Raw genomic sequence first — 25,654 nt, forward strand, 5'->3', positions numbered from 1 at the left:
AGTATAACTTTCCTACTAAGTCCTAGAACTATAGAGATAGCTATAGAGGGTTAATAAGGGTACTTTTAAAGTATATATAGTTTTCTAAACACTTATCCTATTCTAAATATTATATAAAGTATTTAAAATATCTTACTTAGTATATTTAGCTATACTAAGTACACTAATATTTTCAAAAGAATTAATTTCAAGTATTATAGTAGGTAAACGTATTCTAGCGTAAAGTAGTTATAGTGGTGAAGAGGGGAAAAAGTGGTGTTTTGATGCGTTCGGTTATAGGGGGTGTTCGGTTATGGGGTGGGCTGACTTACAGTAACGACGATATCGAAATCGAGATAATCCGCTTGCAACATCACACCCAGCCTGTCTCCCGCACTCATGGACTCAGACTTCACGTTAGAGTCTTGTGATTCTGCGTCGTCACTGCCATCCCACACCGGCATCCTGAGAGACGAGACTCTGATCCTTCGACAGTTATTAGGGCATTATGGTGACGTCGAAACCAGCCTACCTACGCTTCCTCTGTCAAAAACGGCGCATGGGTTGCCAAAGTCCCCCATGAAAGACTTTCTGTTTGTCGGACTTGACATTGACACATTCCAAGGGTATGAGAAACTTCTCCCTGACCAGCAGCTTCACGTTGGTATTTCCATATTGGACACTCGCGACCTTGAAAGTGCACTTTCAAACCCAGCTTCGATAGATCACAGCCAAATTATCATGTCTCATCAATTCACCATTGGAAATTCCCGGTATAGCAGGCGAGCCTCGAACAGGTTCTTGTTCGGGACTTCGCAACCGACTACGATTGAAGAATTGAAGTCGAAAGTTGAAGCCTTGATCGATGCCAACCGGGATATCGTTTTGGTCTCACACGGAACCAGTTCAGACCTCAAGATCATCCACCAACTCAACATCAACCTTCCAAACCGATCGCTTTATATTATTGACACGAACAAAGCTGCCCAATTTCCTCTCCAATTGTACTACCGATATGGCTTGGAGAAGCTGCTTGATGCTTTACAAATTCCTTTCGCAAATCTCCACGCAGCCGGGAACGACGCGCGCTTCTGTCTGCAGGCTTTACTCATGCTTGTGGTAAGAGATGCCGAAAGACAGCCCCTTAGCTGCTCTGAGGCATTAATACACCTGCTCAGAGACGTGGCACAACAACCGAGACCATCCACAGCGGGAGAAATACAAGGCCCTATAGAGGAAGCTAATCGGCAAGCCAAGATTGATCAAAAGGCGAGGAGGATAGAGAAACGGGCCGCCAAGAGACAGAGAAAATTACTGCGTAGAGCGGAACGGGACGTCAAGGTCCCGCAAACCGAGGAGATGGAGGCTTCAGACGAAGCTCCTTCACAGGCACAATTCGATGAAGGGGTATCAATCTCGAGCACTCATGTCCTCTGGCTAGTTTGTGCAGTCTACACGATGTGTCAGCTCTGGCGAAAATTTGGGTGGAAATGACGGTCGCTTTCTGTGCCCCTATAGCACACCTCGGAGAACAATGGCCGATGATCTCAGACATCACGTCCACCAACACCCGCAATGTCGGTCTTCCGCGAGCATTTGGTATGCGGTGTAAAGGGTGACCATCTCTCATTTCCTAGTGGCCGAACAACAGGTATCTGGAATGATGCAAGGCGATGATCAGACAGAGATCATGCCCTCAAACCCGTAATCTGAGTCAAGAGGGGATGCAGAACATTTCCAGTTTGAGTCAGATGCCATCTCGGTCTCTGGCGGGCTTGGGTGCTGAAGCAGGAAAATCAGATAAAATCGGGAAAAAAGAAAGAAAGAGAAACCCGCTATTGCGCACTACGCGGTTCCACGGTTCGTATTGCGAAAAGAAAGCGCGGCTGCTGCAAAGTCGATCATAACAATTTATCTGGCAGGAAAACAACAGAGACTAGCTTCACATATTTTCTACCTATCGGTTCGTTGAGACTGTTGCTTTTGGTGTCGCTAGGAAGAACCAAAACCCAGTAGGGGCGAAGGGATTTTCAGGGTGCATTAGGGGTGCATCTGCAGGGAACCAGGGGTAAACCTGCGCTCCGTGGATGTCACTCTGGCACGAAAGGAGACATTCCGTGGTTCTCTGGCAATAAGCCTCAGCATATGGCGGGCGAGTTGGTTTGGCGTTGCTCATGCTACCTGTATCGAGTTAGACGAAAGATGATGGCAGGAGGAGAAAAACATGTTCCAGAAGACAGTCTATTGAAGTTGCGGATACATGACTTTCGCGATAGCTCACGTGGCGTGGATTGTAGATGGACATGGGACCTCATGTACGTACTTGCTAGCTGAAGGCCAAAGGCAGGGCGCACGTTGCGCTAAAATCCGGCGGTGTTGCAGTGGGGGGTTGCGTCGAACTGGCTGCCATCTCCCGAATCAACAATGAAGAAATTGTAAACAATGCGACAGGTTATTGGGATGGAAGGTTGTGGTGGCTGGGCGGCGACGTTTGATGCGGCGGTTTCAACATTTACGACCTCAAAGACGCTGACATCCACTCAACGTCGCGTCAATGTTGACTGCATCGAGTATGCCCTCAGCGCAAGCCACCGTCTTACCTCACCGTGCCGTCTTCCCTCCAGAGCCCCCACGGTTGTTGCCCACGGGACTCGCTGTCTGAGTTGATGTTGACGCATGTCTCTTGTCGCTGTCACCATCCTTCAGGCTGACCGGGCATAATAGAGTCCATACATACCATCATAATACTGACAGACGCGAAGATATAGCCCGGGAAGGTCATCATCTCCGGTCTTGCATACACGTACCAAACATACAAAGACCGTTCAGTTCCCGGGAGCACCCCCTTCGCTTTGCAACAACAAGAACAGCGCACGTCCAGCAAGACGCCCTTTGCTTGTCGGCCAGCCCGTCCACGTCTCTCTCTGGATACCGAACGTGTTCCCGGTACCCCAGATTGGCGTAGGGAAGGAAAGTACTCCCGCTTCTGCGGCGCAACGGCCTCCTTCCTTGATTGTTCTTCACCAGAGGACCTGACGCTTTTTTCTTTCTTATTCTCTACCCACAGCGCAGCGCGGAGGACCCTTTTTCGACATCGGAGACAACAGTCCGCATTGCATCGTACATACACCATCCATACCTTACCTGTCTACCGCAGGCCTGGGTACCTGAGACTTCTTGCAGCAGACGCTAGCAGGATTTACATCAACATTACGGAGTCTGGAATTCTGCCCACCCTGCCCCGGGATCAACAAACACAGGGCCACGGGGCTCACACCGGCTGAAAAGGCGCATACCTCTGCACATCCCTCTCTCTCGCCCGCCGTGTCGACTTCTCCTGACGCGACCGACTACACCAGGCCATCGTGTCGTCTCTTCTTTCCTTTGTTGACTCGCGCACGGCGTCAAGGAGTCAAGGAGCGCGCTAGGTATTGCCAGACAACGGCAAACTCAGTCTTCAAAGACACGCACACACGCCGTCCCCGTCACCAGCATCTTGGTGGTGTCGACTCTCTCTCCCTCTCCACCGCTCCTTTCCCATATTGCCAGACCCGATTTCAGCCCCCCCGATCCGGTTGGCCCGCAAAGTCGATCCCTCCTTCAAGCAGAAACGGACCCTGAAAAATTCTGAGAGCAGCAGCAAGCCAGCACGAGCAGCCCGGGGAGGGAAACGAACACCCCTAAGGTACTTGCTGGCGTTAGGCCGGAAAAGGACAAACCCCCCCCAGCACCCCCAGGAACGGCCTCTTTCCGTGATTTCCACGCCTCCGCCTGCACTGCGACTGCACCTCATCTCCCATCTTCCCGCCCTCCTCCCCCCGAAATCTGCTGCCCGTCCTGTCTCCTTGTTGCTTTCCTACTGGCTCCCACAGGTAGAGGTCCCTGCCTTTCGCTACTGTACCTCCTGCGGATAGGTACCTTATCCTGTTGCCGGCCGCTACCCTGCCCAGCTATCCACCTCACCCTTTGGTGGTAGGGAACGAAGCCCGAGACAATCCCGTCGTCCCTGGACTGCCACGAGTTTCGGGCGCGCCAGCCAGAGTCAGTCAGGTCTGAGAAGGGCACCCAAAATAAGGAAGAAGAAAAAAAGGGAGACCGCGAAAGAGGCTAAACCACGCCCAGGTAAGGAGGAAAGAGGCTTCCCTTCCATGCTCTGTCTGCCCTGCCCAGGCCAACCTACAAATGATTCAAGCCTCCCACTGACCATGTGATGATCCTAGGTCCTGTCCTGTCCTGTCCTGTCCTGTCCTGGTCCTCGCCTCGCCTCGTGCTACCGCTCCGCCCTGCCCCACGGGTCTTGTTTCGATCTCTTCTTCCTGTTCCCCTACGGACGCCTTTCTATTCTCTAGCAAGGTGACGGCCGATCCGACTTCGACCTCGTGTTCGATTCATTACACCTTCATCCATTGTATTATTAGCGTCGACCACTCCTTTCGACGACGAAGACGACGACGACGAGATGGCTCCACGCATCTACAACGTTTCCGACTGGGCCCCGACTCAGGAGGCCATCTACGACGAGCCGTCCTCTAGTTCCGCCATCCAAGAAGACGAAGCCAGCGGACAGCAGCTTCAAACTACTAGACCATCCTTTCAACAGCACCGCCTTCGCAGCATGAGCCTCTCTCTCCCATGGCGGCGCAAGTCCTTCATGCTCCACGCCGATACCGACCTGGCCAGCCATATGGAAGACCTTACTCTCGAGCGATCACGAAGCCACGGCGGCCCCAGCAACGAGCAGAACCCGGCCCAGGGTACCAACGCGACAGCACAAGGCAATGGAAGCATCAAAGGAATGATCCGTCGGGCATCAGTCTCGCTAAAGGGCATCGTCCATCACAAGCGACACTCCATCGGCGGTGCTCACCACGAGATCCCGAGTCAGCATCACGGCCACCGCCCGACCACTTCGCACTCACACTTCCCCTGGCAACGCCTTCGTCAGGCTGCCAGCTTCCGCCACTCCAAGTCATCCCATGGCTTCGACGCCAACAGCGAGGCCTCCTCTTCCGGCCAGTGTTTCCCATGTATGCCCCTTCCCGGCATCGGCGGAGAGCCTCCCGTCATCCCGTACCACACGGGTGCCGCGGCGAAGGCTGCCGCCGCGGCGCAGAACCAGATGTTGCAGAACAAGTGGCTTCGTGCTTCCCAGGACGATTTCACCGACCGCGAGAGCGGTATCGGCATTACTGTCACAAGCGCTGAATCAGAAATCGAGCTGGAGGCGGAGGACGCCAATATCAGCAGGACAGACTTCATTTCCCAGCTCCCAGTGGAGCTCGCCATCCAAATTCTCGCCCATTTGGACGCCACGGCGCTCAACACCGCAAGTAGAGTTTCCCGCTACTGGCAGAGAATGGTACAAAACCAGCACGTTTGGCGCGAGTCCTTCCTGCGAGAAAAGACGGGCACCTATGCGACCAGTCTTCCCGTTCAGCCGGGGACCGGCCAGGGCGTGCCCGCCATCACGCCCGGTGTCGACTGGAAGCAGATCTACAAGTCCAAGGAAGAGCTTGACTTGCGATGGAAAGAGGGAAAGGCGAGGCCAGTGTATCTCAACGGGCACTTGGATAGTATCTACTGCCTGCAGTTTGATGAGTAAGTTGTCGCCTTGGCACTGTCTTTTGCTGTTTACTGACCATAGAACAGATCGAAGATCATCACTGGCTCTCGTGACAAGACCATTCGCATTTGGGACATGCGGACGTTCGAATGCCGACTTGTCATCGGTCCTCCTGAAGTTGTCAACGACATTTCTTTGCTGATTGATGAAGACGGCTTGCCCATTCACTACGCGACCCTGCCCGACAACCCGCGCGCAAACCCGTCGACGCCTGCTCTGGTTTCCTTCCCGACTCACCACAAGGCGTCCATCCTGTGTCTGCAGTATGATGAGCGCATCCTGGTGACGGGCTCTTCCGATTCGACCTGTATTGTGTACAACGTCCGCTCTGGATACCGGCCGATTCGTCGTCTTCGTCACCACACTGCCGCTGTGCTGGATCTCGCCTTCGACGACAAGCACATCATCACCTGCAGCAAGGACATTAGCATCTGCGTCTGGGACCGTGCTACAGGCCAGCTTCTTCGTCAACTTCGTGGGCACTCCGGCCCTGTCAACGCTGTTCAGATGCGTGGAAACACCATCGTCTCGTGCTCCGGCGACTTCCGTGTAAAGCTCTGGAACATTGACACCGGCAAGAACATCCGCGAATTCCAGGGCCACACCAAGGGTCTGGCGTGCTCTCAGTTTTCCGAGGATGGCCGCTACGTTGCGTCAGCCGGCAACGACAAGGTCATCCGCATTTGGGACGCCAACACGGGCGAGTGCCTCCGCGAGATGAAGGCCCACGACAACCTTGTGCGCAGCCTGCACATCGACTCCGTAAGCGGTCGTCTTGTCAGCGGCAGCTACGACACCGACATCAAGGTTTTCGATATGGAGACCGGTCGGCAACTGCTCGACTTCCCTCGTTGGCACGCTAGTTGGGTGCTGAGCGCGAAGAGCGACTACCGTCGGATTGTCAGCACCGGTCAGGACCCCAAGATCCTGATCATGGACTTTGGCGCCGATGTTCCGGGCATCGACAACCTCGAGAGCGGCGGCGCTTGCATGATCGACGGAGGATACATCTAGACTTCTCTTTTCACGAAGCATACACTCGACAACGACACCTACGTAATACACTAATACTGAGAGCGGCACGGCTGGACCGCCCTCGTAACGATTTCGATTTCATCACGACTCGGGGACTTTTGGAGTTGTAGACACCATACACAAAAGAACAAGGGGATCAGCAAGTGCGGCAGATCCTTGACCGGGGCGTACTGGGGAAGAAGGATACTCTTCCATTTGCATTGGGATTGCGGGACTTCGGATTTTGTCATTTTTGTTTCTTTTTCTCAGTTCTGTTCCCCTTGGACTGGACATGCATGGCACCCCAGGCTTTGTTGCATAGACGGCTACTGGATAGAAGCATTCTAGATTCTGTTTCGCCATCACCAAGCGAGGTCCAAAGCTTTACCGTGAATGCCTTGCCTCGCCCAACGCAGACAGCATCTACCTGGGTCACCTATGGTCATGCTAATGCTTGATGTGGAGCAGCTGAAGAAGTGTTGGGAATGATCATGCGGGGATGTCCTCGCGCATCAGGACACCAGACAACTTATCCGGAGCGTTGATCTGTAGGAGATGGTAGCCAGTCCGTTGCACACCGTTTTTCTTCATCATTATTTCTTTTCCCTAATTCGTTTAATCTCGAATAGACTTGGGTTCGCACAAAGCTGTGCGTGTATTGGCCCGGCTCGCGCTAGCTACCCTGAAGTTTCAGGGTCGAAAAGTGAGATGGGACGAAATCGTTTCGTTTCGAACCGGCCGGTGCTTTTGCTTTTGCGTTGCTGCATGGCATTCGTTTCGAGCAATGTGTTTACCTTTCGTCTCGGCTTTCGATTGTGTGCCAGTCAAACGAACGAGCGAGTCTGTGCGTATGGGGAGAGACGACGGCCGGCACAGGGCAAGATGGAGAGGGTCTAGCTAGGTTTTGGCAGGTTTTACGAACTGCTGGGGATGCGTCTCTTTTTTCCGGGGACCTTGTGAGCACGTTTGATGTTCTTTGCTGGCCTTCTTAGATGGTGGTCTGGAGGGCAGGGGTATAGTTTGACGGGGGAGGTGTGAGGATGTGGAAACCGGACTTTGGGATGGGGGAGGGGATTGGGATGCGGCTTTGGAAAGTGCATGTTGCAGACTGACTTCTCCTGATGGTGTTGGACTTGTGAGATTGGCTTTGGTGTTGTTCGTCTTGCGACACTGGTTCGTTCATGCCATCTTGCATCCGGACCGCGCTGCGTATCTCGCATACGCGTCCACGAGGGTGCGGAAGAGGGTCAATGTTGTTTGGGGTTTCTTTCGTCGCGGATTCGGTGCCGAGGAAGACTGGTCCCGTCGTCTGAGCTGTTGCGATGCGCAACACCGGGCCGACGATGAGGCGAAGGGATGGAATATGGTTTCGTTTTCTGTTCTTCGGCCGGACGTCTGGACAAGGTAGCTTCCGATCTTGACGCCGGGATACAGGTTGCAGATGTTTCCATACCGCTTGAGAGCTTCTGCAGCTTGCTACATCGCAGCATCGTCAGTCACTTTATTTACAAGGTGATCTCGTCTTAGAGAGCCTTTGAAGCGGGCATGATCGCCATGTGGGCGTGCAGTTCGTGAAGTACATCTGGCTGAATGTTCTCCGCCAAGCCGCGGTCTGATAATGCTCTGCCGATCTCGTCGTCCAGAGTTGGGTGCGTCCCATGGCGAGTCGAATGCTTGGTCGACAGATGCCACTTGCTTCTCGAGCTACGACACAAGACTCATCTCAACTTCAACTTCAAGCGTTTCTCACAGTGGATGCTGGTGGCAGTGTGCAGTCCACGTTGTTGATGCTTGCAGACGGAAAGCAAACCAGGAGACTTTGCAAAAGACTATAGAATCCCATGTTTAGAATAGCATCTACATGAAGTCTATGTTGTTTATTTTAACGTGGTAGCATCTTAGATATGTCATGGGGATGGTGGATTATCGTACGGCTCTGCAAACCAACAAGAAGAATAACATCAATAGGAACGGAGAGATAGAGGCGAGGGCAAACACGAGGGCAAATGAGAAATCATCGAGAGGGGCAGAGACTCAAGGGAAGTTAGTTGCGACGGCACGGGAAAGGCATACTATCCTGATCCAATCGTGTCTGTTGGGGAAATCTGGTTGATCATCTCGTGCGTGCCATGCCATGTTGGTGTCCGAGGACCGGGAAACCCACGATCCAAGCTGTGATCAGCTCGACCAACCTGACACAACTTGCCTAGCGCAGCGATTCGATGATCATACCGAAGATCCATAGAACAGTCAGGAACTTGGCTTGTAAGACTTGCCACAGACAGTGTCGTTATCGCCATGGCCTGCAAGGTCCCGATCCACCGTTCGTCCGACCTTTTTTGCTCATCGTGAACACATTCAACTTTTAATATCTTAGACCCATCTTTAGGACTGCTCCGTTACCTTCAATCAAGGTGAGAATTTCATGAACCAAGAAATTCTGTCCAACATCTTGAAAGTAGTTCACAAGATGGGGCCAGCTGAGCAAGTCCAGTTCCCGAGTCATTCTTCCTCCACAAAACCCACCATCACCAAGACCACGAACCAAGCACGTGGAAGCTGAACAGCTCAGCTCCAGTTTCATCTGGATTGTACATAGATTGTCTGGGGCGATTGGAACCCGTACACTGGCCTCTGTAGAGATGCCAAGCTGAACGACCCCAATGCTACACCAGATGAAGGTATCACAGAAGCGACCTTCCCTTCCTGTCGTCCTCCCCGCACAGCCTCAAAAAAACAGAACCCCTGAGCTGCTGGGCTGGGGCCGCTGTCACGAACCGCACCCAGCGAACAGGTTCGGCTGGAGTAAAGTTTGGATCACATATTAAAATTACTGCTCGCGCGACAGAGAGCCGCCGTGATGGTGCCGGATGCAACGCCGTTCGGTCGGGCCGGCTGTGATGCAGCGCAGTCCAGAAAAGTGAAGCTCCACGTCGACCTGATCTGATGTCTTTCTCACGATGACTTCTTCGGGCGTGCCTCGGGCTCACGACACTGCGGCTTACTGCTGCCCTTCCCGCGGCGTTCTAGCCCGACGCAACGCCTGGGGTTTTGGGGCCAGAGACGCCGTAGAGAAGCCGGCCCGAGTTCGGGAAGGACCGAGTTCGGGGAGGACCCTAAAGAGGAACTTTGTTGGAGTATGTAGTAGTGCAATCAGGGTTGGTGGGAATTCTCTTTAATTGTCCCATGGGGATGATCTGCGCTACCGCTCGCACCGTTGCAGACGATCTGCGAGGTAAAATTGAGGAGAAGGCGGGAAGGGCACACACAGGATGCCACGAGGACTGGTCTGGAGCGAGACATGCAGCAGTGGCACTGGGAATGGTAGTGTATCCGCAGAATGAGGAGAGGATGGCTTCCCCAGGTCTCACGACTCCACGATCTTCTTCGCGCCTGCTAGCCACCATCCACACGCTATGCACACACAAGGATCGCCGCACCACGAGCTCAAGGTCGTTCAGGGCCATGTGGACAAGGAACGGGGCGACTGCCCACCTGACTCTGGCGAAAACGAACGCACGCAGGCTCTGAACGAGTACGCAGAAAGAAAGAAACCTGAAAGAGGCAGGTATGCAGATCGGCAACCTGGGCTCTTCCATGGAGGCACTTCCCTATTTTCCGTGGCGAAAGCCGATTCCAGGTCGTGGAGCGCGTTTCCTTGGGCCAAAATGGTCGTTCTTTTGGCTTCGCGCATGAACGTTAATCTCCGTCAGAATAAAAATGATGACCGGGATGGTTTGGCGGCTAGACGGCGGCGGCGGCACATGGTGGCTGCCCCAGGGCTTTTGCCTTAGTGACATGCAGCTAAGAGTCTAATAGGGGGTGTGCGCGCGGACGACGAAATAGTCGTTATTACCTCCCCCCAAGAGGAGGAAGTGTGACCGCAAAGGCTCAGCGTAAGCAGCTTGGCTGGCCTGGTTGTCTCTAGGAATAGGATCATTGATGCACAGATAGAGTGCACGGGGGCGGATTGCCGGGTGGCGGAAAGGGGGGGGAAAGAGAAGAACGGACAACCGAGTCGAAGGTATCTCGACTCAGCAACTGTTGGGGACGGTACTTTGCCATGGAACAGTCCAGTAGAAGGCCGTTTGGGGATGGGCGACGAGGTGAAGCAGGGATGAGATCAGTTGGACATAATTCAATCTGAGGACGGGACGTTTCGAAACGGCTGCACGGCGAAGACGGGACGTTGTGAAGCTGTGTTTGTTTGGGACGGTGTCGACTTCTGTTGTGCGATATGTCTCTGCAAAGTGTAATGAGAGGGAACTGAATTTGCATGCATTTACTTTGGTGTTGGTGTGGTGAAGTGTATGTACAGTCAGTCATCTTGACATCTTACAGCATGAAGCCCAAGGCCCTGCCAAGCAACATGTCTGTCTGCCGTACAGATGGATGCCGCGAACGAAGGAAGGATGCATGCGCTGTCAAAGTTTCAGGGTTTCAACCTGGAAAGGGGAGCTGTCATTCATGTAGGACGCAGGCCTCACTCAGACCAGCAGGCCTTTGCTCAGCTTTAGCCTTCTGCAGGAGCAGCTGATGACATGTCAGTCAGCGTTTCCCGTCCGTCGTCGATGGCCTCGTCTTCGAACTCGCATACAGCTACAGAGGGTTGCACCAATGTACATGCACGTTCTCCCGGGCCTGCCCCGGTGGTCGACAGCGGACATGACTCTTCTGCAAGGGGCAGCGCAACCGAATGACATCGTCAGATGGATCCCGGGGTTGTCGGAGGCGGACCCATCGCGTGTGGTTGATTGAGGGGGAATATCCCGTCTGAAGAGCCGTGGACCTTGACAGCGACAATCAATAAATCGATCAACATTTTATCCCTAAGGCGCGCAGATGGGGGCTGGATCTTTCGATTCGACAGCCGACTCTTTCTCCACAGGGACTCTCTCTCTCGACCCCTGAAGCTCTCAACGTGATGCCGGAGCAGTTGCTCTTTCTGAATGGCTCTGCCCAAAGCAATCTGGAAATTTGGAAGGCTGTCTTGCTGCTTCAAGACCATGTGACAGCGCTTGGCTCTGGAGAAGGGCCGACCGAGGTTTGGGGCGGAGGGGGTTGTATTGCAGTAGCCTCAATATTCTGTCTGGTTCATTGAGCGACCCAAGACGATGTGCCGGAGAAAACGCTGCGCGGGTGACTTGGTGGCCTGCCATCACGAGCCCATGGCGGAGGTTGCAGTGCGCATCATCACTCATCAGGGTGGAAAGTTGAGTCGCCTGGAAGGGGGGCCCGATGGTAGCCCAAGCTTACATACAAATGTCATGTATCCAATGTATTCGTCTGTCAACTGTCAACAGGTCATGGACGATGCCCATGCTGCTCCATGCGTGGTGTGGCTTCGGTTGACAGGTCTGGTCGTACGGCCGTCCGCTCAAGCCAGCCGCGATGAATTATCCTCATTGTCAAAGAACAGCGTCTCGAGAATCGATTTCCAGAATGAGGATTATTCCCAGTTGATTCTAGTTTGCACAATCCCGAAAGCCAAAAAACAACCTTGCTTGCCCGGTAGCCAGTAGAGAACCTGGCCGGCCACGCAAGCGGCTTCAAGAGCGACATTTAAGGGACACAACGGGGAAGACTTCGCAAGCGCCTCCATCTCCCTCGGGAACGCATCCCATCCAACCATCGCATCCTCACCACGAGTGCCGCTGCGGGATCGGGTCGCAACGCGCCCAGCTCTGTGACGCCAGGCCAGTCGTCGCCAAAGGTACTTTCAACTCTGCCCAGTCACCAGTCACCAACCAGTCAGTCCAGTCCAGTGATCTCTCTGCTGGCCAGCTGCTGGTGGATGGGCAGACAAGCTTGAAACGGCGCTATGCCCGATCCTGGATGCCCCCAGTTGGCAGGCAGAGAACGATGGAAAAAGAATCCCTGCCGCTGCTCATCCGTGGAGGGGCGGCTGTGGGGAGATGCACAAGACAAGGGGGGCAACGCAACGGCGCAGAGGCGAGAAAAAAAAGGGAGAACAATTGCATTACATGCTTCTTTACCCTCTTCTTTGCCTCTGTATTCCCCATTGTGCACGAAACAAGAGAACAAAGCCTACAGAGCGCAGAAGCAACAGGGCCAAGGCCCTCGCCCATTGATGTTTTGTCTCTTCACTGTTTGCCTTGATTTGCCTTGATTTGCTGTGTGTTCCCCTGCCTTATCCCCATGTTCCCTTGATCGTTGCAAGACCTGCCCGACTCGGACTGAGTACACAAGACTCCTGTGCTCAGTTCCAGGTTCCAGCCACAGCAAAGCTCATGGATGAGTCGTCGACTCTGGAGGGGAAAGGGGACGGGCGGGCTGATCCTCCGCGAAAGGCCTACCAGGACAGTCCAGGTTCACTTTTTTTCTCTCCTTTTGCTCAGGGAACATCAATCATCAGGGCCAAGGACGACAGATCTCAAGGCAGATCATTATGCGGGCAACGGAGCTGCTGCAGGGATCATGATGACTGTCGGCCGGCCGTTCCCTTGGGTAAACCAAACCTTGGGCGTTTACAGATACTTCGACGAGTACAACACCGCCCGCGTGTGCCACGGTCCCTTCTCATCAATCTAATCAACCTCTCACCACCAGAACACCACCACCAGTGGGTATTTTTCCAGAAGCAGGGGGCGTGGGAAAACAGCCAGCCTTGGGTAGCGAACCAACGCCGTCCGCACTAGGGGCGGCTGTCGCATCGCATTGACTGACCCCTGACCAGCAGACAGGGCCTCCCCCCTTCATCGTCGCCGCTTTCGTCCGAACTACTTGCGTGTGCTTGCTTGCTTGCTTCCACTCTTTCTCTCTCTCTTTCCACTGTCACTGTCACCCTGTCTGTGTCTCTGTCTGTTCGGTCTCCCGTCCTTCACTTGCCAACCAGCACACAGCACACAGCACCACAGCAGAAGCGCAGCACAGCAAAGCAACGTCCGTCCATCACACCCTCCTCCCCCCTCCAATCGCGGGCCTTGCTTAGCTCTGTTTGAAGCTATATCCCCTCCCATCCAATAGCGCCCCTCTCCGGATCCTTGTTTCATCGCATTTTTTATCCTCTTGGCTCCGGGATTGCCTATCCATCGCGGCAAGTCGGCTGGACAGCAGCACACACACTCATTCACACGACGCAACGCGGGGCGTGTTAGTAAAGAAAAGCTACCGCTGTAAGGTTAGCTAGGTTTGGTCGAGAGAGCTCGGGCGGGCCACGGACGTCCAATATTCCCTCCCATCCCACTCGCTCACCCCTTCAAGCTCCTGGACACCTTACTGTACATCCCCCCTCTCACAGGGTAGGGTTTGCGCAAAAGAAGGGCCGCCGAGATCCAGTCGTCGAGAGCAATAACGGCTGTACCTAAGGTTGTGAACCGGGATCCGGGGCCCTGCTCGCCTCAAACTGAAGAGAGGTCCGACAGGTGCAGAGTGCCCAGTGCCGCCACCATGGCGATAAACCGCATGGCGAGGCAGGGGACTGCCCAAAGGGTAGGTCGATATAAGACGGTGATAGTCGCCGTCAACCTCTTCTTGGCTCGTGGTTACTCCCTCCCCCGTCCCTTTCTCCCGTGTCTCGAACCGCACACCCTCCTCGTCCTCCATCGACGTTCTTTCGTTTCGTTTTTTCTGTTTATCGAAATCCTCAGAGGGGATTCGATCCAGTCATTCTTTAGCACCAATACAACCGGAGCCTTGATCGGCCGTCATCCGCTGTCGTCACTCTCAAACTCCTGGTGAGTAGTTGCTGTGTGCGCCGTCTTGGCCCCCCGGGTCTCGTGGCTTGAATTTGATTCTTTTCCTTCCCACCCTCTCTCCGCCGGCCTATTGTCTCGGCTCTTCATGTTCCTTCTGGTGGAATGGGGTATTCTTCAGACACCAGTACCGTGACGTACGACTTGTCATCTGAGTCGGGTCTGCGTCGAGGTCCAGCTCAAAGAGGTCGGCTTAGACAACCACCCTGGTTGTTTAGTCTCGACGGGACAATGGAACATGATCCAGGCTTGTGACGCGCAGCAGTCTTTCAGTCACTGACAGCTGGGCTGTTCGTGGGACGGGCCGGTGATGGTTGACTGGCAGTTAGTCACTGTCACTCACTTGCTCGAAATACTTAAGGTGGATGGAGGTTTGTTGATCATGGAACGAGTCGTCGAGGGTAACCAGCTTCTCGCCCTATTCAACAACCCACGCCCACAAAGCAATCGAAAGCAAAGAAAAGAAAACAAATATCTTTTCCTCCTTCCTCTTGTGAATCTCTCGAAGTCTCGAGTTTTCATCACACTTCTGGAAGCTGCGCTTTCGTTCTGCTTGCGAACATCAACATTCACCACCACCACCTCATCTTCCACTGGAGACTTGAGAAGCTAACCACGATAACGCGCAGTCTTCGCCTTCTTTCCAATCAACCATAAACAAGAGGACATCGTCGATCAGCTGGTTCTACATCATGATGGGCCTCTCAACAGTTCTCACGACCACCCTTCTGGCCTTGCGCCTCTTCTCCCTCGACGCCCTCGCGGCTCCCACGCCCGACCCCGTCGCCGCTCCCCAGGCTTCTAACTCGCCCGTTGCTGCCGCTGGGAACTACTGGGTCGCCTCGATCGAGAGAAGCGGTGTCTCTGCCTTTGGCGATCCCAACTACAAGATCTTCCGTAATGTAAAGGACTTTGGCGCGAAGGGTGATGGCGCGACCGATGACACCGTCGCCATCCAGGCCGCCATGGACGAGGTATGTGATGTGAAATCGAGCTCTACTCGTGGAATGTTTCCTGACTGAAGAAGGGCAACCGTTGCGGTTTCGGATGCGACTCCTCGACTACTACTCCCGCCTTGGTTTACTTCCCTGCTGGCACCTACGTCGTCAGCAAGCCGATCGCCATGAAGTACTACACCCACATGGTTGGAGATGCCACCAGCCTTCCCACCATCAAGGCCGCTGCCAGCTTCACTGGTATGGCTGTTATTGACGCCAACCCGTACGACGACCAGGGCAACAACCAGCACACTAACCAGGTATGTCAAGCACCATCAGAAGACATGTGCGTATGAGCTAACAAAACGCCATAGAACAACTTCTGGAAGCTCGTCAAGAACTTCAACGTCGACCTCACTGCCATGCCCGTCACCTCTGGCGCTGGTATTCACTGGCAGGTTGCTCAGGCTACTTCTCTGCAGAACATCGTCTTCAACATGCGCACCGACGGCGGAGACAGCAACGTCCAGCAGGGTATCTTCATCGACAACGGCTCCGGCGGCTTCATGACCAACTTGACCTTCAACGGCGGCAAGTACGGCATGTTCGTTGGTTCTCAGCAGTTTACCACCCGCGCTCTGACCTTCAACAACTGCAAGACTGCCGTCTACATGAACTGGAACTGGCTCTGGACCCTCCAGGACCTCACCATCAACAACTGCGGCGTCGGTGTTGACATGTCCAACGGCGGTGCCACTGCCCAGACCGTCGGCTCCGTTCTCCTCCTCGACAGTGTCATCAGCAACACCCCCGTCGGTGTCCTGACTGCCTACAACCCCGCCTCCACCTCCACCAACGGCAGCTTGATCCTCGACAACGTCGACATGACCACCAACGTTCCCGCCGCCGTCCAGATCGTCGACACCAAGGCCAACGTCCTTGCCGGCAACCAGAAGATCGCCTCCTTCATCCAGGGCCGCACCTACACCGGCGCCACCGGCAACGGCAAGGCTGTCCAGAGCGCCCAGGACGCCATCACCAAGCCTGCCGTTCTCCTCGGCTCCAACGGCAAGGTCGTCACCCGCAGCAAGCCTCAGTACGAGACCGCCGCCGTCAGCCAGTTCCTCAGCGCCAAGGCCAACGGCTGCAAGGGAGACGGCAAGACCGACGACACGGCCGCCATCCAGGCTCTGTTCAACAAGGCCGGCCCCAACGACATTGTCTACTTTGACCACGGTGCCTACATCATCTCCAACACCATCGAGGTGCCCAAGGACATCAAGATCACCGGCGAGGTCTGGCCTCTTCTGATGGCCAACGGCGAGGCGTTCAAGGACCAGGCCAACCCCAAGGTCATGCTCAGAGTCGGAAAGCCTGGCGATGTCGGCACCTTCGAGATGAGCGACATCATCGTCCAGACGCAGGGTCCCCAGGCCGGCGCCATCCTCATGGAGTACAACATCGCCGGCTCCAGCCCTGGTGCCGCCGGTCTCTGGGACGTCCACTTCCGTATCGGTGGCAGCCAGGGCACCCAGCTCCAGTCCGACAAGTGCGCCAAGAACCCCAACGTCACCCACGCCGCCAACCCCGAGTGCATCGGCGCCTACATGCTCACCCACATCACCGCCGAGTCCTCCGGCTACTTTGAGAACGTCTGGTGGTGGGTTGCTGACCACGAGCTCGACCTTGCCAACAAGGGTCAGCAGATCGACATCTACAACGGCCGCGGCGTCCTCACCGAGTCCACCAAGGGAACCTGGTTCTGGGGAACCGCCTCCGAGCACTCCGTCCTGTACAACTACCAGTTCAACAACGCCTCCAACGTCTACATGGCGCACATCCAGACCGAGACGGCGTACATGCAGGGTAACCCCGACGCCAAGACGCCCTTCACCGTCAACAACGCCATCCTGGACCCCAACTTCGAGACCTTCTGCACCGGCCAGAGCGACAAGTGCGCGCGCACCTGGGGCGTCCGCGCCATCAACTCCAAGGACATCCTCATCTACGGCGCCGGCCTGTACAGCTTCTTCAACAACTACGACCAGGTCTGCGTCGGCCAGAACAACTGCCAGGACCACATGGTCTCGCTCGAGAACAGCGACGTCAAGTTCTTCGGCCTCAGCACCAAGGCCTCGGTCAACATGGTCACCGTCAACGGCAAGGGCGCCGCCCTCGACAGCGACAACCGCAACAACTTCTGCGCCACCGTCGCCCTCTTCCAGGCCCCGCTCTAGGCGAGCGATGAGACGACCGCATGGGACGACCTCAAGACGAAGCGTGGGTTCCGCATGGATACCCGCAATGCGATCGAGCCTGAGAAGACGTGCCTTGCCGGGAAGAGGACCGATATGGCTTACGACTTTCACTTCATCTAGCACTCGGCCCCAGTGGCTGAGAGCTAACCCCCCCTTTTTTGTGTGGATTATTGGGCCAGGCGGCATACTTGCATCAGGGTTTAGGGAGTTTGAGGATTTTTAGAAAACACAGGGTCGGTTGAGATACACTTCTTGTTTCTGCCCGAGGGGCATTGATACCACAAACGAATCAATTGTTTTTGATCATGTCTTTGAAGCGCCTGGTGTGACATTGCTTGTGTAGGCTCCTTCGGCTCCGAGTATGGTCTCCGCTACCATCCAAGTAGGTCCCTTGTGCATCTGTATGCGTGTGACTGCCTTTGGCATCTAAAGTTGCGACTTCAAGCTCATTCTGGCATTGCATGAAATTTGTCATTTTGGCATCCTTTCTGAGGTTTGCTACACTTTGGATGAACACGACGGCCGTTGGCAGGGATGGCCAGGACGGCACATCACATCCCGATTCCCCGCGCCTTGATGGTCACGGATCTAGAAAAGCAGAAACGGCCAGCCCTTCTACGAAACAACGATCGCCAGCAAAACTTTTAAATGGCGCGGCCCGGCCGGATGATCCGGGAGAGCGGCTTCACGGGACAAACTGAATGTGAATATGGATGAGGAGGGGTATTGTTTTTATTATTGAGTATCTACTACTCGATCCAAACATACAGCGGGTATCAGATTCCAGGCAAGCCAACGACCTGGCGTATCGCAGGAACGAAACGGGGAAGGATGTAGACTCCATACAGAGCCGCAAGAGCGGTGGCAAGGCCAGTAATCTTTGACACGTCTGTGAGTTGAGAAGGCCAAGATAGTGTGCCAAGTGGAAACGTACCTTTTCAAACCAGGTGTGGAAGTAGATAGCAGTCATAAGCAACATCCAAGAGCTGAGACCAATCACGCCAACCGCGAACTTGCCCCCTACCCCGAGAGCATCACCAGGAACGGGCTCTCCCTGCAGACCCTGTGCCTCGACAGTAGCTGTCTTTGTCGCGCCATCAGTCATAACTACGCTGCGCTCTTCTCGCCTTGCGCCCTTCCATCGGAGAACAACCCAGCCGACCTCGGAAAGCAGAAAGCCGCAGCCGAGGACCAACAGAAATACGTGTCCACTAATGTCGTGTCCACCGCGCCACTTTCCACCAGCAGCCTTGCACGCCACAGCCGTGAAGACTTCCTTAGCATCTCCCTCGCCGAGCTCGACCTTTTCCTCAATGATCTCGCACTTTCCTCCAGTCCAGCGGAAGCCTCGGTCAATGATGGCAGGTCCGAAGAACCACTGCGTCACGAAGAACCACCACGTTGTAACCAGCACCCAGCGGAGGGTGGCCTGTATCCGACGGGTCGAGTGGACGGTCGCGGGGTGGGTGAAGATGAAGGCGAAGAAGGCAGCGGTGATCCAGAACCAGCCTCTCTTTACGAAGAGGACGTTGAAGAGGTTCGACTTTCGCGCGAAGTAGGAAGGCGCGGTGTCTTGGACGTGGGCTTGGGAGGCATGGTCGTACTGCGAGGACCGGACGTCGGGGGAGAGCAGCGAGAAGAGAGTCCCGAAGAACAGGATGACGGGAAAAGCGGCGACGACGAGGGTCTCGAGGGGCGTGGGCAGGAAGGGGTTGTTTCGCTTCGTCTTGGTCGGTTGCTCGGGCGCCATCGTGGTTGCTCCGTTGAGTTCGTCCAGAGCGCGTCGGGTTTTGCTCCGCAGGTTCGCAGTGGGTGGTGTTTCCATGTTGACTCTTTTGACGTCTAGAAGATCAGCTACAGCATTAAGGGCAGAGTAGCGGGTTTGAGAGCTGTTTGGCGGAGTGGTGGCTCTTAAGGTGGAGGAATGAAGAGGCCAGGATTTGGCGCGAGAATTCAGCAACACCAAAGTATGACGTTGCTGATCGGGGGAGGGTACGTACCTCACGAGCGCACCTTCTGGGCCTACCTACCTTAGCTGTGTGGCTGTTGACAGTGGGGCAGTGACAGGTCGGGTGGCTAATCGTCGGACAGTCGGCCAGCTGCGAGCACCGACTGGCCAATGAGAAAGCCAGACGCCAAGCCACCGAGGCTCACCTACAACAGAACCGGAGGACACATCGCAGCAGAACCTCGGCGATGCTGGGAGAACATGCAGTATTCCGGACATTATTTACGTAGATTGACCCGATGAATTATTTCATGGCTAGGCTAGTCCGAACTACTAACTCACTTACTTATTCTATGTGGCGATAGCTGCCTGTACTACTCGGGTAGGTATGGGCGGCTCGGTGTGTCGGTCACTACCGGTCAAGATCTCGGTGTAGGAGGGGAAGGTGGGGCATTGACCGCAGCTCCCGCCCTGGCGCGTCCCGCCCTCCTGTCCAACACGAAGTGACCTCATCCTCCTGGTTTCCATCCCACAGCTCGCGACCTCTAGTTAGCCATTGCACCTTTCTTTGCCATCATCATGGCCCCTATCAAAGCCCCAGTAAACCTCCCCGAGCTTGTCAAAGCTGCTTTCAACAGAGCTCGCGTCAATGGCGACCTCAACTATTACGCGACGCAAGTCGCCGTCCTGACTGCGAACTCGATCCCTGTAAGTTTGTCCCAGACGACTGTCACCTTGTCGAGAGCTGCCCCTGACACCTACAAGCAGTTCCAACTTCGTTTCTCTCCAGCATTGGCAAATAAGCCAACCGCTCCGAAGTCCCAAGCCGACCAACCACGAAAACCATTCGACCCCTTCGAGAACCCGGAGAACGGTCCGCTGTTCATTGCCGATATCCCCTCTTCGGGACACAACCTCGTTCTGAACAAGTTCGCCATTGTACCAGAACACTTCATCCTCGCGACGAAGGATTACAAACTGCAGACTCACCTGCTGGAGCCGAACGACTTGGCAGCGACCTACGCTTGTATCGAAGCATACCACCAGCATGGAGACAGCGAATTGTATGCGTTTTTCAACAGTGGGCAGCACTCGGGCGCAAGCCAGCCACATAGACATATTCAGCTGCTTCCCGTCGCTCAAATGAAATATGGCCTGCCAGAAAGCTCCAAGTGGGATGTTTTAGCGAAGCAGCTGGTCCAACCGCAGCTCATGGGCATCCCATTTGCAACATTCGGCGACAAAATCCATGGGGGCATGAGTCCAAATGAGCTTCATGCTGTCTACGTGGCGCTTTTCCGGTCAGCTGTTGACGCAGTCGAGGCTCATGTCGGAAAATTAGACGATTCAGGCAACGGGGAAGCTCGGATCAGCTATAACCTTGCAATGACAAGCAACTCTTTGGTGGTCATGCCGCGATTGGCCGAAGGCCACATCATCGAGGAAGATGGCAGGTCCGTCGGCAAGCTCAGCCTCAACGGCACTGTGTTGGCAGGGACTGCTCTGGTCAAGAGTGAAGCCGAATGGACTGCTCTCAAAGCCAACAGCGACAGCAACCAATTGGTCGATATTCTGGCCAAGATCGGCATCCCAAAGAATCCTGGGCACAGTAAGAAGCTGTGATTGCTGGAAATTTGGGCGAGTCCTTATCATGCAGTCAACCCAAAATACATGCTACAACAAACAAACATTTTTGCCTAGCGGCAGGTTTCTAACAAAAGAACACAAACATGAAAATCCAGCCAGTACTCCACCATGAACGACAGCTCACATCTCGAATTTGCAATGCTGCAAACCATTCCAATATTCACCCCGGAACCCAATCTCATCAAGCACACCCATCGGGGCCCCATCGCGCCGTCCCGAGAGGCACTACATGGTTCCACTTCCGCCGATGCGTCTTCCTGCAGAGCACATGACGAGTTCATCCCACTTCTTGCGGCAAGTGGCGTTGCCGAACAGGTACGATCCATCATGCGAGTAAATGTACTCGGCCACCTGCTTCCATGGAATCTTGGTTGAAGCTGGATCGTTGCCCTTGGAGAACTTGCGGACGGCCCTTTTGAGGAGATGGATCTGCAAATGAAGGGTTAGACCATGCTCTCATATCGCGGAGGGTGGCACTTACATCATGACTAGTCCACTCGGGCTTTCGAACTCTCTCCTCCTTGCTCTTGGTAAGGGTGCGATAACGGCCACGGAGGGTTGACTCCGCCTCGCTGAAGTTGCCCTTGACGCGAATCTCGCGGTATGTCAGTCCCTCTGCCTTGGCCTTGAGAAGATACTCGTCCTTGGCGGAGCGTTCCACGGATTCTGCGAAAGAGAATGGCACCGGGCAGGGCTTCGATTGCTTCGGTCTTAGCTCTGCCTTGGGAGCTGATAAGACCGACTTGCAAGCCGGAGAGCTGGTGCGGCGAGAACGTGGCTTCTCGGGAAGCTCCTTGCGAGGCTTCGAAGGCAGTATGCGAGGAACATGGGTTTCAGACTTCAAGATCATGCTATGACTCCCAGCAGCAGAGACTCCCACGACGTGACGATCGTCCATGTGGCACCGCCCAGCCTCTGCAATCTGGTCGGTAGGTGCCTGGAAGAAGTGAATTGGCGTTGGCTCGGAGAAGGGTTGAGGTGAAGGAGGGGCTGCCTTGATGTTGGAAAGATCTTCAGCCATCATAGACGACGACGTGAAGGGAGAGTTGACGTAATCGAACTGCTGGGGAGGGCTGTTGATGATTGCCGAGCCGTCTGCCGAGCTGAAGGAACCGGAGTCAAGGAGGTTGGGTGCACCGGTGGAGGAGAAGCTGCCAAAGCTGGCGCCCGACTCGGATGCTGAGAAGACGGGAGAGGAGATGGGCATGTTTTGACTCAAACCACCAGAGGCTGACATGGAGACATCATCGATGGACGAAACACCAAACTGGAACTGCATGGGCGCGAACATGGACTGCATGTCGTTCGCGTACGGCATGCCCTCGGGTTGCCATGACTGATTGTGATCCATGACTGGTCGCTTGGTGCTGAAAGGGGCTTCAAGCTGTTGCATCCTCTGAAAGAGCATGAAAGCATCAGGATCGGAGTACGGGCTGCCCGCGGTGCCAGCGAGGTATCTGTTCCGGAGCTGTTGAGCCTGAGGCCGAGTGTTAGGTCAGCAAGGAGGCCTTGATCACATCTCAGATGGCTTGATTGAAGGGAACAGAGGGCTGGAGGAAATGAGCGAACGCACCTCGAAACTGTCTTGGACACCGTCTGGCATGTTGTCCAGAGGCCAGTCTTCGTTGGACATGATGCCTACGTGGTGTGGTGTTCTGTGAGCGCCGAAGGGATGCTTGCCGTGACGTGCAATGAGTTTTCTCAGGCGTCGCTGGTTGAAGCGTTGTTGGGCTCTGGCTGTCATGCTCTGCTCGAAGGCAAAGTAGTCCGAGCCATGAAAGCCCAACCGGGGAGGAGCGCTCATAAACATCCTCGATGAGAAAGAAAGCGACGCCTCGGAACCGACAAGATGGAAAGATGGTTGCGCAGTCTTCACCGCTTCTTCCGCGATGTTCTACCGGTGTTCTGCGCTGTCTCAATTCGTACGCGCGATGTCGTCGTCCGGCGGTGCGTTGAAGAAAGGGAAGATGTGGGGGAGGTTTCGGCGGTCAATGGAGAAGTCTGCAAGATGAGGCGTGGGCTCCCGATGGCCGTTCCACTGGCTGCAAGACTGGTGGTGTTCTTCCCAGCGATGGAATGGCGGTATGAGATGATCCACGGATACCAGCGGACGGGTGGCAAGGCGAACCGGTTCTTCAGCCTGTTGGTCTGTGGCTGGGACGGATAGCCAATGGGCTGGGAAGAATCTGCTTCCTTGGTGAAGACTCAGAAAAAGGCTCGAGCTCTGGAAGAATGCTTCAGAGAGAGAGAGAGCAAGTTCAGGAGATGTTTGATCTCAAGAGAGGGCAGACTCAAGAGATGGACGAATACGAGACAATAAACATTAAAAGTCACGAAGACCAGAATATTTCCTAACAATGATGAGGGGTTATTGATATGATGACGCTGAGGAAACAAAATCAGATCGACGGTTACTCGACCAAGACATGATAAGTCTGGCGGGGATTGAAGGCTTTTCAACTACGGACCCGAGGCCAAGCCACCCCCCTTCCCGTGAGCAGAAAGGAGTTCAATTAAGGTATCGCGGGACGATGAAACTACCTCCCAGCTTCTGTTCTTGCCCCCTTCCCCCTTCCCCCTACCCAATCCCACCCATCTCCGCACCAATATATGCAAATGCTAACCTTTTGAGAAAGGTCTGCGCAGCCCACGCGGCTACGATCCGGCGGCTTTCGTGGGCCTCCGTGGCGATATCAGTTTTGAGATGAGCTCGCTTTCCGGTCGTCTTTTGTCGAAACTCACATTTTGAGCCTCCTGGTCATGCTGGTGGTGGTGGAGGGCGCTTGTGTAGGGCAAGGGTATGACCCGCGTCTGCGATGAAGGCCGGGAGCGGGATCTTGGATACACGACTGAGGCTAGATCGCACATCATCATGCCGTTGGGAGGTCCGCCGAGGGTTTGCCAACCTGGGGATAGTCTGGCCGGATGAGTGCGGTAGTCCACACGGCCTGGGAGAGGGATCGTCCCAGCCAGGATTGCTGCTGGAGGCTCGCCTGTCCCGCTGGCGATGGCAGAGCAAGGGTCGCGAGAAACCGTTTACTGTCTTCTGGGGACGGGGCGTTTCCCATTGGCCAGGCGTCGGATGTTGGGTGTTTGAACTGCAGCCGTCTGCGCATATGATGCAGTGTTCCTTTGGGTCGGATTGACAGTGGGCTGGCGGCAGGGGTCTTTCTTCCTCCCGGGACTCTGGACCATCTGTCCCGCGCCAGCTGCTGGATCGAGTGGCCTACATCCCGTCGGTACGGAGAAGACTTGGTGAGAGCCCTGGTTCAACCCTGTGATGGTCCAGGCGTTGGGAGTGGCGGCAGACCAAATGTCAATGCCTCGACGGAGACCTTTCCCAGGCGGTGATCGTCTTCCCGTCAAGCTCGGCGTGGGAGTTGAATACGACCACCGAACCCTTCGGCGGTCGGTGACGAACCAATGATGGATTTACTAACCCGCTCTTCTGAGTGCATGCAGGTTCTGACGGTATCCCATTACCCGCAGCACACCCATGCGGATGAACCGCAGGCAAGGACCCATCGCTGTGGAAAGCGCACGCTCTGAGAAAGTCCGGGTGTTTGCAGTTTGCTCTCTCGTGCCCTCACGGACATCGCCAGTGACGCCAACGTGGTTATGCAGCGCTGCGATGGGCGTGGTCATTTTGATTCGCCGCGACGGGCCAGTGGGTACACATCTCGTGCTGCATAGGCTCCAACTACTGAACCGTTCAGTTCGAAAGCCTGGGTTATCGTGCATACCCAGATCTAGATCGATGCTCAGATTATGGGCGATGGCAGCGGCCAGGCGGAGTGCTTCACTGCCACGTCAGTATGAACCGTTTATCGGCCGTCTAAGTCTCGAGGATCTTGTTCCAGGACACTGATGGTGTTGAGAGAATCGTTGCTCTTGTTGTCTCGAGACAACGGCAGAAGAAATTCTATCATGGTCATTTTTCCAACAACAGACCCTTCGGCTTGCTAGGGTCGCCTTCCCCGCCGCCGTCTTGAACAGGGCTGAGGTTTCTTGCCCTTCCACATTCACTCGAGTGCATACCGGCAATATGGGACGCCGATGGCTACGGCAGGATCTCCAATTGGAGTGGAGCCAGCACTGGGCGTGGGCTGGACGTGGGTTGGCTGGAGGGAGGCTGCATGATGTGTGGGGATGAGAAGGGCTCACACTCTGCTACTGCTGCTGCTGCTGCCGCGCACACCAGGAAAGACCGAAATCACCCACCATGTGCTAGGTGTGGAAAAGAGAAGCACGAAATCGATCCCCGGCTGGAGTGGATGCGCGGTATCTGTCACTTCTCTTTTCTGCTGAGGGGATGGTGATGCCGATGCCGCTGCCGATGGTGCAGTCGACAGAATCGAGAAAGACTTCATTTCCTGGTTTGCTGATTTGATTTTGGAATCGGGAGCCGATGCGATCAGTCGGATTTACCCTGGAATTCGAAATATGCTGGTGTAGATACGAGGCTGGTCATTCGAGGCAGAGACGTATCCTTCATTCGCATCTTTCGTCGCACACGAGCTGGACTTCGTCAA

General features: G+C 54.9%; 6 protein-coding genes across 6 annotated transcripts; 4 read left to right on the forward strand and 2 right to left on the reverse strand.

Annotated features, from left to right (window-relative positions):
* Positions 1 to 378: 378 nt before the first annotated feature.
* On the forward strand, positions 379 to 1,473 carry GCG54_00006766 (uncharacterized protein; the record flags this gene model as incomplete). The annotated part of the gene is made up of 1 exon (XM_045406764.1): positions 379 to 1,473. One exon carries the CDS (start codon positions 379 to 381, stop codon positions 1,471 to 1,473), a length of 1,095 nt encoding a protein of 364 aa, XP_045267310.1.
* Positions 1,474 to 4,438: 2,965 nt separating this feature from the next.
* On the forward strand, positions 4,439 to 6,616 carry GCG54_00006767 (Beta-TrCP; the record flags this gene model as incomplete). The annotated part of the gene is made up of 2 exons (XM_045406765.1): positions 4,439 to 5,577; positions 5,629 to 6,616. The coding sequence occupies 2 exons, from the start codon at positions 4,439 to 4,441 to the stop codon at positions 6,614 to 6,616; spliced, it is 2,127 nt and encodes a 708-aa protein (XP_045267311.1).
* An 8,344-nt stretch (positions 6,617 to 14,960) lies between these two features.
* Positions 14,961 to 17,647, forward strand: GCG54_00006768 (putative glucan endo-1 3-beta-glucosidase; the record flags this gene model as incomplete). The annotated part of the gene is made up of 4 exons (XM_045406766.1): positions 14,961 to 15,305; positions 15,356 to 15,589; positions 15,644 to 17,479; positions 17,507 to 17,647. Coding segments are annotated over 4 exons (2,556 nt in total), but the record flags the coding sequence as incomplete, so codon positions are not given.
* A 656-nt stretch (positions 17,648 to 18,303) lies between these two features.
* GCG54_00006769 (FIT family protein scs3) lies at positions 18,304 to 19,352 on the reverse strand (the record flags this gene model as incomplete). Its single annotated transcript, XM_045406767.1, has 2 exons — positions 18,304 to 18,405; positions 18,462 to 19,352. The coding sequence occupies 2 exons, from the start codon at positions 19,350 to 19,352 to the stop codon at positions 18,304 to 18,306; spliced, it is 993 nt and encodes a 330-aa protein (XP_045267313.1).
* Positions 19,353 to 20,054: 702 nt separating this feature from the next.
* GCG54_00006770 (uncharacterized protein) lies at positions 20,055 to 21,098 on the forward strand (the record flags this gene model as incomplete). The annotated part of the gene is made up of 1 exon (XM_045406768.1): positions 20,055 to 21,098. One exon carries the CDS (start codon positions 20,055 to 20,057, stop codon positions 21,096 to 21,098), a length of 1,044 nt encoding a protein of 347 aa, XP_045267314.1.
* A 249-nt stretch (positions 21,099 to 21,347) lies between these two features.
* GCG54_00006771 (uncharacterized protein) lies at positions 21,348 to 22,932 on the reverse strand (the record flags this gene model as incomplete). Its single annotated transcript, XM_045406769.1, has 3 exons — positions 21,348 to 21,551; positions 21,604 to 22,599; positions 22,696 to 22,932. 3 exons carry the CDS (start codon positions 22,930 to 22,932, stop codon positions 21,348 to 21,350), a joined length of 1,437 nt encoding a protein of 478 aa, XP_045267315.1.
* Positions 22,933 to 25,654: the final 2,722 nt, after the last annotated feature.

The sequence above is a fragment of the Colletotrichum gloeosporioides genome, assembly GCF_011800055.1.
Source record: "Colletotrichum gloeosporioides strain Lc1 chromosome Unknown consensus_22, whole genome shotgun sequence".
NCBI lineage: Eukaryota > Fungi > Ascomycota > Sordariomycetes > Glomerellales > Glomerellaceae > Colletotrichum > Colletotrichum gloeosporioides.